General features: G+C 35.6%; 1 protein-coding gene across 1 annotated transcript in view; it reads left to right on the forward strand.

Annotated features, from left to right (window-relative positions):
• The window catches only part of LOC105621611 (protein apterous-like), a 47,534-nt gene that overhangs the window by 15,025 nt on the left and 16,706 nt on the right, over nucleotides 1-15,803 (forward strand). Inside the window, exons 2-3 of the mRNA XM_012203080.1 lie at nucleotides 974-1,265; nucleotides 1,540-1,951. Coding sequence (XP_012058470.1) covers nucleotides 974-1,265; nucleotides 1,540-1,951 — 704 coding nt within the window. The remainder of the gene's footprint in view (nucleotides 1-973; nucleotides 1,266-1,539; nucleotides 1,952-15,803) is intronic.

Here is a 15,803-nt window from a genome sequence, read left to right on the forward strand (position 1 = left end):
GAGAGAGAGAGAGGGTTTGCAATTTATATCTACGCAATCAGTGGCGGGCATGTTGCGAACACTTGAAACACACAGTGGCTGCCATCGGATTGGCCGCCTTCGTGCCTTATAGGGCCTCGCACATGCGCGCGGGCGCTCTATGTATCTTGCGACATCCATCAGACGACCGACTACCATCGCTGGTGTGCTACTCTTTCTCTCCGCGCGTTTCTTCCCTCTGGTGACAGCGGCGATTGCAACCCGTCGTCACTTCACCTCCATTCCATTCGCGAGTTCGGTCCGATCGGTCCTGCTTGTCCTCGCCGTGTCCTCGCTTTGTCCTTTATATCCTTTCAACTCATTCGGCTTCCTTGTCTTTGATCTTGTTGGTTCCTTTAATTCGTTGATCCTTTTCATCTTTCAGTCTTTCTAACTGTCTTAATATTTTTACTCTGTTAATTGCCTTATTTTTATGATGTCTTAATTCTTCTGTTAAATTCCTATATGTCCTTTTCTCTTTTGTTCTTATTTGCATTTCATTGCTATTTGTTATTTTTGTTTTCTTGACCTTTGTTCTTTTATTTTCTACGTTCATTCGTATATTTTCTGTTTTTATCTCAATTTTTTTATATTATTGATAATTTTTTATCTTATTTTCTATTAATTATATAATTATATAATTTTCTTTAATAGCTATTTTCTGAATTATACATCTCGATTACTCAAAGGCATAAAATGCTTAATAAGTAATAATAAGAATAATGCTACTTTTATTTACAAATTCCCGATAAAGGATACTACATGTGAGAGGGACTTTTTATTGGTTCTCAATTTCAAGAAAAATGACAAGTCACAATTAATACGGATTTTTTTCTGAATATAACGTAAGAAATGTCTCATATTACCGGCTTCATCTCTTGCATGACAAAATACACATATGAATACCATCAATTCGATGCGCTAACTAAAGTGTCGATACATCGATTTGTTCCAGCAGCCGCCCAGCTCGCAGGAGCGTGGCAGCGGCTTGGCTGTGGGGCGCCAGGGGGGACCCGGTAGCACGGGGGGGCCCGGTGCGGTGGACCAGGCGAGGGATCTGAGTCCCTGCCTTCCCGCGTCAATGGGCGATGCTGCACGACCTACTACTCTACCGTGCAGTCCTCCTGCTGCCCATCACCACGGGTCCCATCATACGCCCCTGCATCAGACCCACTGTGGCACCAATAACAACTGTTACGACAGTTCGACCACCCCTTACGAGTCAAGGGATTACGATTCACCCGGAGGTACGATTATCTTATATTTATCGAAGGATCAAGCGAGGGATGTCAGAAACCATTAAGATGACTCGAAAATTGATTAATACAATAGAATTATTCATATTTTGAAATATGTTATCCTTTGAAATTTTCTACTTATCTTTAGAGTAATTTTTTGAATTTTTTGAATCATAGAGATATCTAAATTAATTTATTGAAGTGTTTTGTAGTATAAGGTGTTAATAACGTTAACGATAAATGAAAGCATGAATTATTGAAATTCTTCTGTTGTATTTCTCAGCAGGCGGGCAAGAATACAGGGGCAGTGGTGGAAACTTCGAGAATGCTAATGATCTAAGCATGCCATCGCAGACAGCGCATCATCATCATCATCACCACCATCATCACCACCATCATCCCCATCTGCATCCGCAGGCGCATTCCCAGGAACAACAAACCACGACAGACCACTTGCATGCCATCCCGAAGCTGGAACCGCCGCCTACGCCGCCCTCACAATCCGAAGACGTTCCGGGGAATGTGGTTTGCGCGGGATGCGGTCTCAAAATATCAGATAGGTTCTACCTCCAGGCAGTTGACAAGAGGTGGCACGCTGCGTGCCTTCAGTGCTCGCATTGTCGTCAGGGTCTCGACGGGGAGATCACCTGCTTCAGTAGAGATGGCAATATCTATTGCAAAAAGGACTATTATCGGTGAGCGAACGCTTGGATTTGCATTAATAATCTAGACATTCTAGAAGTAAGCTTACCTTAGCGTGATTATAGTTCTTTTATCTATGATGTCAAAAAAGGAAGAAAATTTTAATAATGCCGATGTTAGTTGTGGGCGAGATTGGCGCAAAGCGGTGTTTGATAGTAAAATAAAAATGCGACGTAAAAAGAGACGTGTGAATCAGTGATTAAAACTAGAAGAAGATACGAAGTTGCTATTTAACGTGCTCGCAATTGCACTTCAGGCTCGAAGAGGACCTCTTAACTTAAGGATCGCTGAATACCTTCGCGTAAGAGAGGCTCGATACTTGAGGAAAGAATCTTGATTTCTCCAATGTAGACGATCTTATTGATGTCCACGACTGAGCGATTTCGTCCTATTTTCGATGAGACGAGGCCGCGGCTTGTTACGAAGTCGCCGAGAATAGCCGGCATCGCTCACGCGAGCAAGTCAAACGCGAAGTAATTTCTACCGATTTCCAGGGCCGATTTGAACAACCGCACTGAAAAAGAGTCGCGTCGCCTGTTACGTAACTGTCGTTTCTTCGCGAGCATGCACCTGATTTCGGTCGTTACGAATGCTCGCAACTATCTACAAATTGCACTAACAGAGTCGCATTACGGAGGATAATGTGAAGCGCAATTTTTGAGCGAACTCTTCGTTGAAACTGTTTCGCTCTGAGAAATACGCAATTCTCGATACATTCTCAAAATTTTGAAATCTCCTGGAAATTTTCGGATTTTCCATAAAAACGTTCTTATGACAAATACTGTAAATGTAGATGACTTAGGACAGTGCATGTAACTTGGGATAGCATGCATTTTTTGTTAAATTCAATTATGGAATCCATCCATAAGTCTCTAAAGGAAGTTTAAATTTCACACTTCCCAAATCACCTATACCTGTGGTACGATTAAAATACAAATTCAATTTATAAATTGTATACGACAGCAGCGGAAAAAATTAAAAAAATTTTTTTAAATATTGCACAATTTTAAAAATATTGCATTTATGTAAAACTCTCGACATTGATAAATGGATTCGTCATCACTTTTCTCATTTGTCATAACACCACGATTGAGCGTGTGAAATGTCAGTTTTATGAACTTTATTAATTAATAATTTAAAATCTATTGAAGTCTCGATATTTTTATGTTAAAGTTATTTGTTTAGAATATTAAAAAAAAATCTTAAAAGGACATCTGGTGATTTTGGGATTTGTACGCAACTTTTTTCGGAAAGAAAATAGATGATTGACTAAATCCCGAAACTCTACACGGAAAAAAAATGTTTGGTTGAAATTCTAGTGGAAAATGAACGATTTAGAATTCTAGTTAGATCTACAAGATTTCTGGTTAAATCTACTGAATGTTGGTTATTTCAACTAGAATTATTAATAGATTTAATCAGAAATCTTGTCCAAATTTTTTTCTGGATAGCTACATTTATAAAAGTGGAGCCACAATGAAAGTAATTTTCGTATTTAATTTGTCGTATAGTAGTTCAATGAATAAACTCTGGTAAAATCATTCTTGTATGTATCGACTACTTGTGACGCGTCGCTGTCGTTATGCAGGGCCGTAGCGGAGGGCCTGATGTCGTGTCGGGATCCCAGTCGGGCCTCACACGGTGTCGATTCGCGCGTTGTCGCTTCGTAGGTACGGGGCCGACCCATACGTACCGTGATTCACGAACTAATGGTCACGATTCGACCATTTACCTCCGGCGGAGCGTCGATTGTTGATAAGTAAATCACCGCCGATCTACATTTCGCGAACGGCGGACGTGCACATACAACACGTGCATCGGCCTCACCCGCTTTCGAATGACCTCTCGAGCCACGTCAATTACCAGCAATTCATCAATCGTCAAGTTTTCAAATCGCTTGATGGAACGAGTGATGATGTTCTTCTTTCTATCTTTTTATGTTTCTCTATGTTTCTTTTATCTAATGTAGTGTAGGAAGTAAGCTGATGTCATTTTGGTGTCAAAATGACGTCCTTGATAATATTTGTCCTTAGAAATAATTGGTTTTCATGGTAATTGTAAAAAGGAGGAATAATTAAGCTAATATTATTTGAAGGATGATTAATTTGAGACTCAATATTAATTAATCACTCTAGAAATATTGTAAAATTGTTGATTCTTTGCTATTTGTGAGTTACATCAAATGTCTCTTCGCGTTACATGGATTTAATCTCGGCGCGTCCGCCATTGCGGCGTCGTCACGCCACAAACTCATCAATTACGTGGCTTCATCGGTGTCTCCTTAATGTCTTATCGTCTTAAAATCGTCGCGGGCGAACATAACTCGCCCGTTGGTTCTGTCGCAATTTCGGGAACTGCCTCTCCATGTCCTCCCTTTCTCGCGCTGCGCCACCAAAATCGCATTAGCCGATCTTGGGAGGGTGCACCCAAGATCTCGAGATAAGCAGCTGGTTCCGTCGGACGCGTGCTCCGACTTCCGAGCACGGGTAAAATAAAAAGAAAGACGAGAAGTCACATGCATGCGCACAGTTCGGGGAACTAAATTAGCCACCGCTCGTCACTTATGGTGATTCGGTTCGTTAGGTACCTGATGTGATCTTAATAGCATAATAGTATAAATAAATATATAACAAGATTTACTTTACGCGTAGAGATTCTATAGAGATTTTCCGGGGATTTTGTGCGATGTTCTGCACAATTCTTTTTGATTTCGTGGCAATCATAAAGGCTATGACAGCTTATTATTTTGCTTTTCCAAGCCAGATACACAGCATCTTTTCGTTGCGTCTTCTCGCGGCACTCCCCATTTACTGCTTGAAACTTAAGGCTAAAGTACAGACATTTATATAAAAGCTAGTTCTATACATTAGTCGCAAGTCAAATTCAAACTTATTGCCAAACATAGGCTGATATAGTCGAGTCTTGTATTTAAAACTATCTTGAGTACAATCTTAAGGTGTTATAAACCAGTCAGACTCTGATATTAGTCGGTTCTTATATTTATGAATACCGGCCTCTAGCTATTTAGAGTCTTAAGATGGTCTTAAAATAAGAATGAACTATGAATTTCGGCCACAGAGATTCTATAACAGAATATAAGATGACTGTTCAAGATGACAAATTTTTGATTGATTCATGGTTTTTGTCAACTTCAGTAAGTTAGAATAAGATAGTAAAAGTAAAATAATAAAAGTTGGAATAAAATAGCACATATATAAAAAGAGACTTCTTTTTTACTCTTGTTTTGTGACTGCTTGCAGCCAAATTCTGTTATAGGATTTCTAGCCAAATGAAGAGTCAATTTAAAAATTGATTTTAGATTGTCACAGCAAGCTTACAACTAATATAGAATTAACTTAATGCATATAGCATTAGGAAAATAAATCAAAGTCTCTCCTTTCTATGAAATAAAGAACACTAATTAGTTGATTTCCTTATGCTTTGTACATTATGCGTTATACAAAGATTTGTGCTCCGATCTTTAAACTTTTTGTTATCGCGAATTCGTACGTTTCTTGTTTGGGAAACATAACAATTCGGAAAGGAGGCGTGCACGCGTCGGATTGCATTCACACGTCGCGCACTCGTGCACGCGAGTTCCGTTGACGAGCGTGCGAGATGCCGCGCGGCATCTTATGTAGCCGGCATCGAGGATGGAATAGCACAGACATCCCGTCACGACACGGTTTTAGCCCAAAGTCTTATCTCGTTGCTTCGCATGCGCGTTTGTGGCGACCGACTGTTATTAGCTGGGAACGTCGCGCATCCATGCGACTAGCTCGACTTTGCCGTAACATCCATTTGAATGCTTGTTCTCTATGAGAATCAGTGAATATCTGTTTCATGGATTATTCACTTTCCTAAAGAATATCCCTTAAAGCACCGTTTTCAGTAAAACAATTCAACTATCAATAGGATACTAAATAATCTAAAAATATCTCAGAGAGATTTGAACAAATATGGACGTTTCAAGAATCTTTTTTTATAATATTTTTTATATTTTAATTAAAAAATTTTGTTTAATTCATTACCTGATCACACTATTGAATTTTTTCAGCAAAATTTAATACAACATATTTTATTGTATATTGTCACTCTGATATTTCATTATGAAATCAACTTTACCATAATATCTATACAAATGCTCGTTCTGCAGGATTATCCGTTTGATGAACTATTCACATTTTCACAGAATATTCCCGATTGTTAAATTTGTAATGTCAAGTGGTATCCAATTTGAGTCATTTTTAATGATTCCTATAGCTTTCTCATTCAATATGTCATTAATTCAAATGAAGTTAAACAATTTAACTCAAGAAAATTAAGTTTGAAATCTAGTTTCAAATCTAATTTATTTATGTTTATTAATTGTAAGTGCATATATTAAAATGAAGCATACATACAGAAGTTCACATACAGAAATAGATTGATTAGATACTGTTACTTTTTAACTACATGTTTATTTAAAAATAATAAATAAATTTTTACATGAAAAGTAAAGATAATAAAATATTATCTAATTCAAGGAATTGGTTCAAAGTCCCGCATTAATTATACGGAAAATTGAGGTTCCAGTGAATGAGTTAGTCTTTATATACATATTGTTTTTTTGAGCTACAATGTATCAGATGCACTGTGAGCACAAGTTTGACGTCTTTTTTTTCACATTATAAACTACATCATATGCGAAAATTAATTTATTTCACGGGACCTAATTTATCGTACAATTATTATATCCCGTTATAATCGTATGGAAAATTGGATTCTTGTAAAGTGAGTTTTTACATATAATGCTTATATTATATTATATGATGAATAAAAGATGTAGATACAAGACTCAATAATAGATAGTTATTGAGCTATAGTCAGTTATATATCAAAGATAATCTGCATGTGAACACAAGTTTTATATAAAAATGAGCTAAGTAGTTAATTTTTAATAAGAGTTATATCATTGTCGTTACTTGTAACTAATAATTTTAATAATTATTTTATAACTAATTATTTCAAATTTTGTAAAATTAATAATTATCTTATTTCAATCGGAATCAAAGCAAAGTTTCAACTTTTTAAATATTGGATATACAGAAATTTTCAATAAGTAATAACATGTAACATAAGAAATGTGTTGGTAATGTCTATATATCATGTAATTGCAAAGATTAATAATAACAAAATCCAGTGTTCGCTTTATAAATATTTTTTATTAATATTTATACAAAATATTTCTAATATAGACAGAATTTTTTAATTCAATATTTAATTAACTTTATCAATATAAAACTGGAAAAGAGACAAAGATAGAATAATAAAATGTTAATAGGCTCCTTGAACGTGAAGGCAGCAATAACTTTTCTAAAGGCTGTCCATTTATTGTATAACAAATTTTCTAAAAGTTGATGTATGATAATAAAGTTTTAAGTTTCCAGAAATCCTCAATTTTGCAGCCAACTAGCTAACTTTTTCAAAAGATTTGTCATACGCAGTAATAGCAATGATATGACTTGCACACAGTAAGGTATAGCGGAAGTTGACCTTAGTCAATCATTAATCAATCTTAACATTTTTATTGTCGTAAAGACTTTCTTTTTTTTAATGTATTTGAAATCTTTCATTTTAAGAATTTATTGCCTATTTACGCTGCTGGATTTTTTGGAAAATTTGGTAATTTGCTTTAAGTACATTGTTATTTCTATATTTCATTAGCAGTTATCTTACTATAGAATTCTCGGAAATTTATTTCGAAATCTTTATCTCATAAAATCCTAAAAGGATAAGTGACGCTAAAATTTCGTACAGTCTTCAAACAGATGGCTATTACAATTCACTGTTTCTCCAATCGCCTCAAGGCGATCGCAAGGCCAAGGATGGCCCTGCGTGTCGACGGCTCTTAAAGTCTTAACGAGTCACTTTCTGAGAGAAGAATACGAATATCGCCGCTTTACATGTCGAAAGTACCTCGTCACCTTGCGTGTTACTTCGGCCCGCCCGGGTGGCTTCGTCGTAAAAATTGCTTGCCCGTAAAGAGATCGTTGCACGCCGAGGAAGTAAGAGCTTCCTGGACTGTTCGTTCCTTTCTTCCTCCCCTTCCTCTACCATTCTACCTTCTTTTTTCTTTCTTACCATACATTTTTCTCGAGCGCGCCTTCGTCGTGCTTCGATCCGCGACGCTCGGCGAGTTCTACATTTGCAGCTGTTAATCGAGGCGTGAATGGAAGAACACAAAATTACAAAAATTCACGTTTCCTTAGGTGCAATACACATTAAAGTCGGGACAGAGTTCTAGAATTATTTGGAGAAGCAAAATACGAAAAATGAAATACATTATATGTTTGAAAATTTACTGCAACTTCAACATTGTAAAATAGTAAAGTTTCAAAAAACGAAAAATTTTAAGGTTAGTTTGTACAAAAGTTTCTATAAAACTTGTAAGGCTGCAGCTTTCGAAAGAGGACTGGAAGTATTTAATAATCTAGCAATTCAGGTGATTAAATTGACATAAATATATACATATAAAAATTTTGCTACATTTTTCATCAATATACGTAAGAAAAATTTATATAACAATGAAGATATCTTCTAAATACGAAATCTTCTATATACGAAAATATGTTGAAAATTTACGAGCTTCCGTGTGCCGGCAACGCGAAAAATGAGAGGGATGAAGTTGTTAAACTTGTCGACGATTCCTAGTAGTGAAGGACGCGTCGCATTGCATTTGTTAGAATGTAAATTTCGCAGTAGGTTTATTTTCGTTATGGATAGCCGTTGAAGTGATCGTCGGTGTAGGGCGCTCAACCCTCGCACTTTCCTTCGCCACTGGTTATTTATCGGCCGCACTCGCACCACGTGGGACGCTGGACACGCATAATTTATCACGTGCGACTCCTTTACACATGGCGGTCATAAGGAAACTCCGAACGAGTCGTTGTGAATCCCGATCAGCCTCGCACTCTCGCGATCATCTCTAGATTTGTCGAGAGCCTCGATTTCTCAAATAATATATAACATCGACATCACAATCTGTATAATTGTTAAAAAATCAATTCTCATGTAAATAAAATAAATCTAATGTAAATAAAAGAAATACTTAATACGCCTTAAAAGAAATACTTCATTAGTAAGTGCGCTTAGATATCAGGAAGTTGGAATCTCTAAATTGTCTCTCTTCTATATTTGGTTCCTTTAATCGAATTTTTATAGCACATAGCACGTCATTTATAGCACAATGCTTTTTTTTTTATCGAAATGGACAGCAGTTATTCGACCACTTTTATATCTTCGTTTATTATCATAATCATTTGCACTCATTCGTTACTAATTTCACGCAGCACTTAATGTAAATAACCCACGCGGCTGATGCACTTCCCTCTGTAAAAAAGAGCACCGAGTGGCACACGGAATTCAGGTGTATGTACCACCGGATCTGGGACGTGTATCTGCTCATTCATTAAATGCATTAACGCGATTTATCAGCGATCAACAGTATAGACACGCTTCGATTCCCATCCTCGTCTACAGTTGCGTCAGTGAACGAAGCGGAAAGAACGAAAAAAGTGGAAAAAAAAAGAGAGAACAATGTGATTGAGGAATATTTTTTCAGTCATAATTCTTTAAGCTATTTTTGGTCTTTTCATGTATTTAATTTATTATTTTTTACTCTGTTGCTCCCTCGTCTTGAAACCTTCTTAATTCTTTCAATTTTTCAGTATATATTTGAATATTCAAATCTTGATATCTTTTATGCTGTTTGAGTCATTAAATTAAGATGATCAAATCCTTAAAAAGGCAAAGAGGAACATTAAAAAAATTCAATATTAATTATCGTAATTCAATTTTAATAAATTATCATTTTTTAAATAATTGTTAACATAAAACAATATTATATCATATTATATTATATTATATTATATTCGTAAATAACTAATAACACTTAATGTATGACATCACATGAGAGCACAATAAAAATTACTTCAAGTTAGGAAAGATTATATTTTATTTTTTTAAATTGTACTTTTCTACTGAATGTATTTTATAAATAAAGTATCTGGATTTTTAAATAAATTTTAAATAAATTAAAAATCATAAAATTTTTCATATATTAATAAAAAATTGTATCTCAAACTTATTATTTTTACTTATTGTTCTACATTTATTATTTCTACACTTAAAAGAAGGGCAATTTATAATCATGTCTATAATTTAGGACAAAATTTGAGACTATTTTCTACCTAATTTTGGATAGTCACTAAGCACTAAATATATTTGAGAATACTTTGGGCCAAATTTGGAACATTTGGAATTTTTATATCTAATTTCTAGTTATTGTTTAAAAATATCTGACTAGATTGCTATAATTTTATTGTACATTGCAGTAATTTTTGTTTAGGCTTTTAAACGTTTTTAAACGTTTTAACGTTTTAAACGTTTTAGCGTTTTAAATGTTTTGACGTTTTACTGTCATTTAAAACGTTTAAAAATACTTATCTTAAACGCATTTAAACATTTTAAATATACAACATTATAAATATTAAAAAAACATTATAAATATTATAAATAATTTAAATAATTATTTTGTTGCATCGCGGGATCATTCAATATTATTACAGTATTACAGGTTTATGATTCTACTCGTATTCGAATTCTCCTTGATTTCGAAAGTGAAACTTTTGATCGTTATCAGTAACGGAGAATCTTGTTAAAGAGACACGAAACAAGTTTCTCGCGAATTCTGTCGTCGGCGATGATCACCGGATGCTGTTTCCGTTGTAGGAAGTGGTCGTCTTAAATCAACGGCCTGCAAAGGAAATAGCGAGTGGTAATTGAGCCATAACCCTCGGCCGGCAAACACACAAATATTTCAGCGCTGGGAATCCGCTCATAATTTAGCTCTTATAATTAAGATGCTCCGGCAACTTACTGAAAGCATCTCGCTTTCGTTGTATCTGCGAGAATCATGTTGCTCCGAAAAATGAGGACCGGTATTTTCTTTAAAATAAGCGCAATCTGCACTCGTTATTATAAAAAATAAACCAATGCAATTTCAAAACATAATCGACTAACTTCAATCGACGTTCCAAAATTGAAACGTTTCAAGATAAATTCGCAGACACAGATTTTAAAGCCTAAAGGTCTCGAAGTTGTCAAAGAGGAACAAACTCTCGAAAATCTCAAAACTTTGTAGACTTTCAGAGGGTACATTTCCAGATATGAAGACAATCTTTGGTGAATTAGACGGTAATGATTAAACTATCGATACGATCTTCGCGTTGTCTCTCTTGAGATTTTCAAGATTTTTTAACTCGAAAAGGGTTGAGAAACATGGCCGTGGGACAATTTTAAATATGACGGAGTCACGACCTCGGTCAGCCGACACACGTGTCGTGGCAACGACGGGACGAGCAGGGTAACATAATACCCGCGCAACGACCGACCGAGCGACTCTCGGATGCGCATCGTAACGCATCGTTGGGACATGCATCATCGGTAGCCATTCCGGTGTCGCGGTATCTCTCCGATCCTTTTCTTGGATGGCGGTAATCGCACTATGACTTTATACCCTCTCTTCGTCATCGTAACTTTGGAACTTTAGAACTTTGGAAATTTTACGACTCTTCCCTTTCCTTTTTGCGGACTTTTACGGGGACTTGATACTATGAGAAATTGCAATATCGTTTTGTGTCTGTGAAACTTTGACACTTGAGGAAACTTCGTGACTCTTTCCTTTTGACATTTCGTAACTTCGGCGCTTTGAAACTTTTGAATATTGCAAATCTCCTTAATCATAACATTATAGATCTGTTCTCTTTCCCCCCAGGACTGAATTGTTTGCACAATCCATCTTTAATTCTTTTTTTTACATTGGAGAGAAAGAAACGGAGAGAGATGAATCGTGCAAAGCGTTTACAACGGTGAACAATAAGGATAAAATGGCTGCATTCAGGTAAAAGTTTTGAATGTAGCTCAAGAAATTCAGTCCTGGTATGAAAAAAGAATAGGTCTTATATTATGAAATCATATTGAATCGCAAAGTTATGAAATTTTGAATTTGTTAAAATTATGATCTTAATTAGGATCTTAAAATTATGCAATTTATCGGTGTCTTCATCTTTAGATTCCGAAATTCGGTTGAAAAGCTTCACATTTTTCATATTTGAGATATATTGGAAGTTTATTAAAAAATTTTAAAGAAAAAAGATAAAATCGCTTATTATAAATTATGCTTAATGCATATTCATAAGAAATTAATTTTTGAAATAAAGAAAGAATTTGAGATGAAAGTTATAGAAAGATTTTTTTGAAAATTCAAGGTTAGTGTTATAAATTTAAGTTTTTCCAATTCAAAAAATTAAATTTGCAATTTTAAAAGAAAAGTAAAAAAATTAAATATGCGTGACTTTATGACCTGTGAGTAATTAATAAAAAATATAAATGTAAAACAAAACAAATCTAATAATCCACTCAACTATCCTCCTCTCTTCAGGTACAAAAGTTTCAACATTAATTTGCTCTCTTCCTAAACAAAATCCTGCCTACGATTTAATCTATGATTTAGAATTATCTAAAAGCATCTTTATCAATCTCGAGTATCAATTCATCCTGTTACTGGAAATACTAGAAAATTCTCTTAAAAAGTGCAAAACAGTTTTTGCAATGGTAGCATTCAGATGATTAAGACATCAAGGACACGCGGGGATCCTTCTGAAAGTTCTCGACGAGTAAATTATGTCCGCTCAGTTGGAACACAGCTAGTCTCTTTATTAAGGATGGCAGGACGCAAGTGATCGGCGCGATACTTCGATGTAGTAGATCCCGTGAGATAGCGAGCGTATTTGTACGGGTGACACCTGCACGCGCGGGGGCCTCGCTTTACGCATCGCCGAAGAGAACACGAACGACGTCGGTCCTTACGTTCGTGATGTACCAGCTTGTGTTATCAGATTCACGTACAATGGCGCCCCGCTAGCATCCGTTTGTCCGTCCGCACCACCGGACACCCCTGCGACATTAATTTGGTGAAACGGTGACACTCAGCTCGAATACATCCAAATCCCGCGCCATCGGCGTTACGTTGGAGAAGTACATGCTGCCTTCCATACAAAAATAACATTTGATAACTTTAGAATGCAAATTATTATCTCGAACGCGAGATATATTATAAAGAGAAACACAGATATAATTTAATTAATATAGGAAAATTATTTCTTTTCCCAATCTTTTCAATTACATGGTTTTAGACCTAATTCCTAACTCACGGTTAACTCTTAGTCGACTTCAACTTGTTTCTCATCTCTTTCTAATTCTAGAATTGGTAAGAGACAATGAATAAATTGAACCTCGGCTAAGGATTAATCGTGAATTGTGGAACTGGGCCTTACTAAAACTTAAACTTTTCATTTATTCACTTATTTTCATTTATTTCACTAAAAGTTATTCCATTTTCCAATAAACTATGTGGTACCTACTGGATAAACAAAAGAGTGAAAGAGTAACAGCATGAGAATATAAAAGAATAAGGCCAGAATCATTAAAGATTGAGATTGAAAGATTGAAATTTGACCAATCAAAACAATAGAAGCTAACATTCCTTTGTCCTCATTGGTTTCAATTTTCAATCATAGTCTGATTTCGGCCTTAGACAGCTGAAATTTACCGAAAGGTGGGACAATCACGCCTAAATTTTATTAATTTATTTTGATGTTTAAAGAATTCTTTAATTTAACACAGAATAATTCAAAAAAAATTCCGAGGAAGAGAAAATTGCTTTCGCGATCATAAATTCCGTCTCGGCGGGAATTCGTTGGTGGTTTTTACGAGTGGCTAGTCGTCGCTCATTGCCATATTCGTCGGGAGATTCGGCGCGCATCTCGGCAGGGGGTGCGGCGTTCCTCTGCGAGTTCCGAGAGCCGACGGTGTTCTCCGGCAGAATATCGCGAGTGTCACCGCATAAACCATCCCTCTTTCCCGTCCTTTTCTACCCGCGAAAGTATCGCGTTACCGTTGTGAGCCACTGCGCTCAAGATGGACAGCTGGAGATTGCTGCTCGCGTGACTTACAGGCCCGCGACTTCGTAATCCTATGTGTGGGTTACATCGCACGGCTCGCGGTGTTCCCCGGGGGCGGAGATTTATGGCGTAAACGCGCAGGTTACATAAGCGACGCTGCAGTAGAGAAATGCGAAAGTCTTTATTCATCCCTGGAATGTAGCATCTTCAGTCTCGGGATCTTTATGACTTGCAGACTTTAAAATCCGAGACTTTGAAGTTTTATTAATATCGACTCTGATGAAAAATATCTGGTTCAAATCTACATAATCTGAAATGTTTTTGAATTGTGGTACATTCTGCAGATGAAGTACTTCAAATGATCCGCGAGATTATCTTTGTGTCCTGTGGAGTTCTCGCCGAATAAGGGAGGCTTGATTATCCTTTTATCCAGGTGGAATCATAAATTACATTTGAAATACATAGTGCCATCAGTGGTGAACGCGAGAAGCGCATTCCGGATAAATTACAACTTTATAATTTTCCGCATCTATTACAACGTTCGATGAAATATGATACAAGATTGTCTTCAATCGCGGAAGCATAAATCTACACATCCGCTAGCTCTATGTAAAGCATGGCATAGTATTAGTACAGTGTACAAGCAGCGAGATCGTTCCTTGCTGGTAGATCGCTATTGACTTTTATTTAATGTAGCAGGTAAGTTAAGTTGAAAGCCAGAGGATGAAGTTGGAATCACATTTTTATGATAACTTCGAAGAAGTTATGATGAAGAAGGCATGGAATACTGGCTTCTTTATAAGAGGAGTTAGGTAGGAATTGGCTAAGATTTGCAGTGATTTACAAGTTGCAAGATTCAATCGAGTGAAACCAATAATGAAGTGAAAATCTAAGAAGACAAAAAATTCGAAAACTCGAAAACTTTGCTCACTATTTAAGATTCTGGAATTATATATGAGCTCTTCTCTTTTCTCATTTTTTTTCTCTCTTTATCTCTTTTTCTTGAATAATGGGTAGAAAATATTATACGATATAGAAACTTCTTCATGATTTGTTCAGATGAATTCTGAAACACCAGTTCTTCCCGTATTAAAGATTATCTTTTGAATTTTAAAATTTTCAGATTACGTTCAACTTCATCAGCAATCCTAAGAACCTCTTAATGGAGTTTCACAATAATCGGTTTATTTTGTCTAAATTCATTCCGCCATTATATTTGTATTGAATTTATTATTTTAATTAAATTAATAAACGTAGTTTATATTTGTAAAACAATATGAAAAAAGGAAAGGAAACAATATAAAAACCACAACGCAAGTTATTATAAGCGGTATGTCATGTATTAAAAATTCAACATAGTTGAATAATTGACATAGTTTGAATTATAAATGACAAGTAATCAAGCGTTGCATTGAGCTTAGTGTACGTGTGTGATTTTAATTATTAATATTTACTAATTTATGTAATATGACATACTGAAGATGGCCAGATAGTGGCCGAAATGTATTTATTCTATAAGTTTGATGATTTTGAATTTTTAATACACAACTTGCGTTGTGATTTTTATGCTTCTTTTTTCATATTGTTTATAAATATAAACAACGTTCATTAATTTAATTAAAATAATAAATTTTTACGCTTCTTTTTTCATATTGTTTACTATTTTAAATTTTAGAATTTTTGGAAGAGAGAGAGAGAGAGAGAGAGAGAGAGAGAGAGAGAGAGAGAGAGAGAGAGAGAGAGAGAGAGAGAGAGAGAGAGAGAGAGAGAGAGAGAGAGAGAGAGTAGAGTAGTAGTAGTAGTAGTAGTAGTAAGTAGTAGTAGTAGTAGTAGTAGTAGT

Source organism: Atta cephalotes (genome assembly GCF_000143395.1).
Source record: "Atta cephalotes unplaced genomic scaffold scaffold00035, whole genome shotgun sequence".
Taxonomy (NCBI): domain Eukaryota; kingdom Metazoa; phylum Arthropoda; class Insecta; order Hymenoptera; family Formicidae; genus Atta; species Atta cephalotes.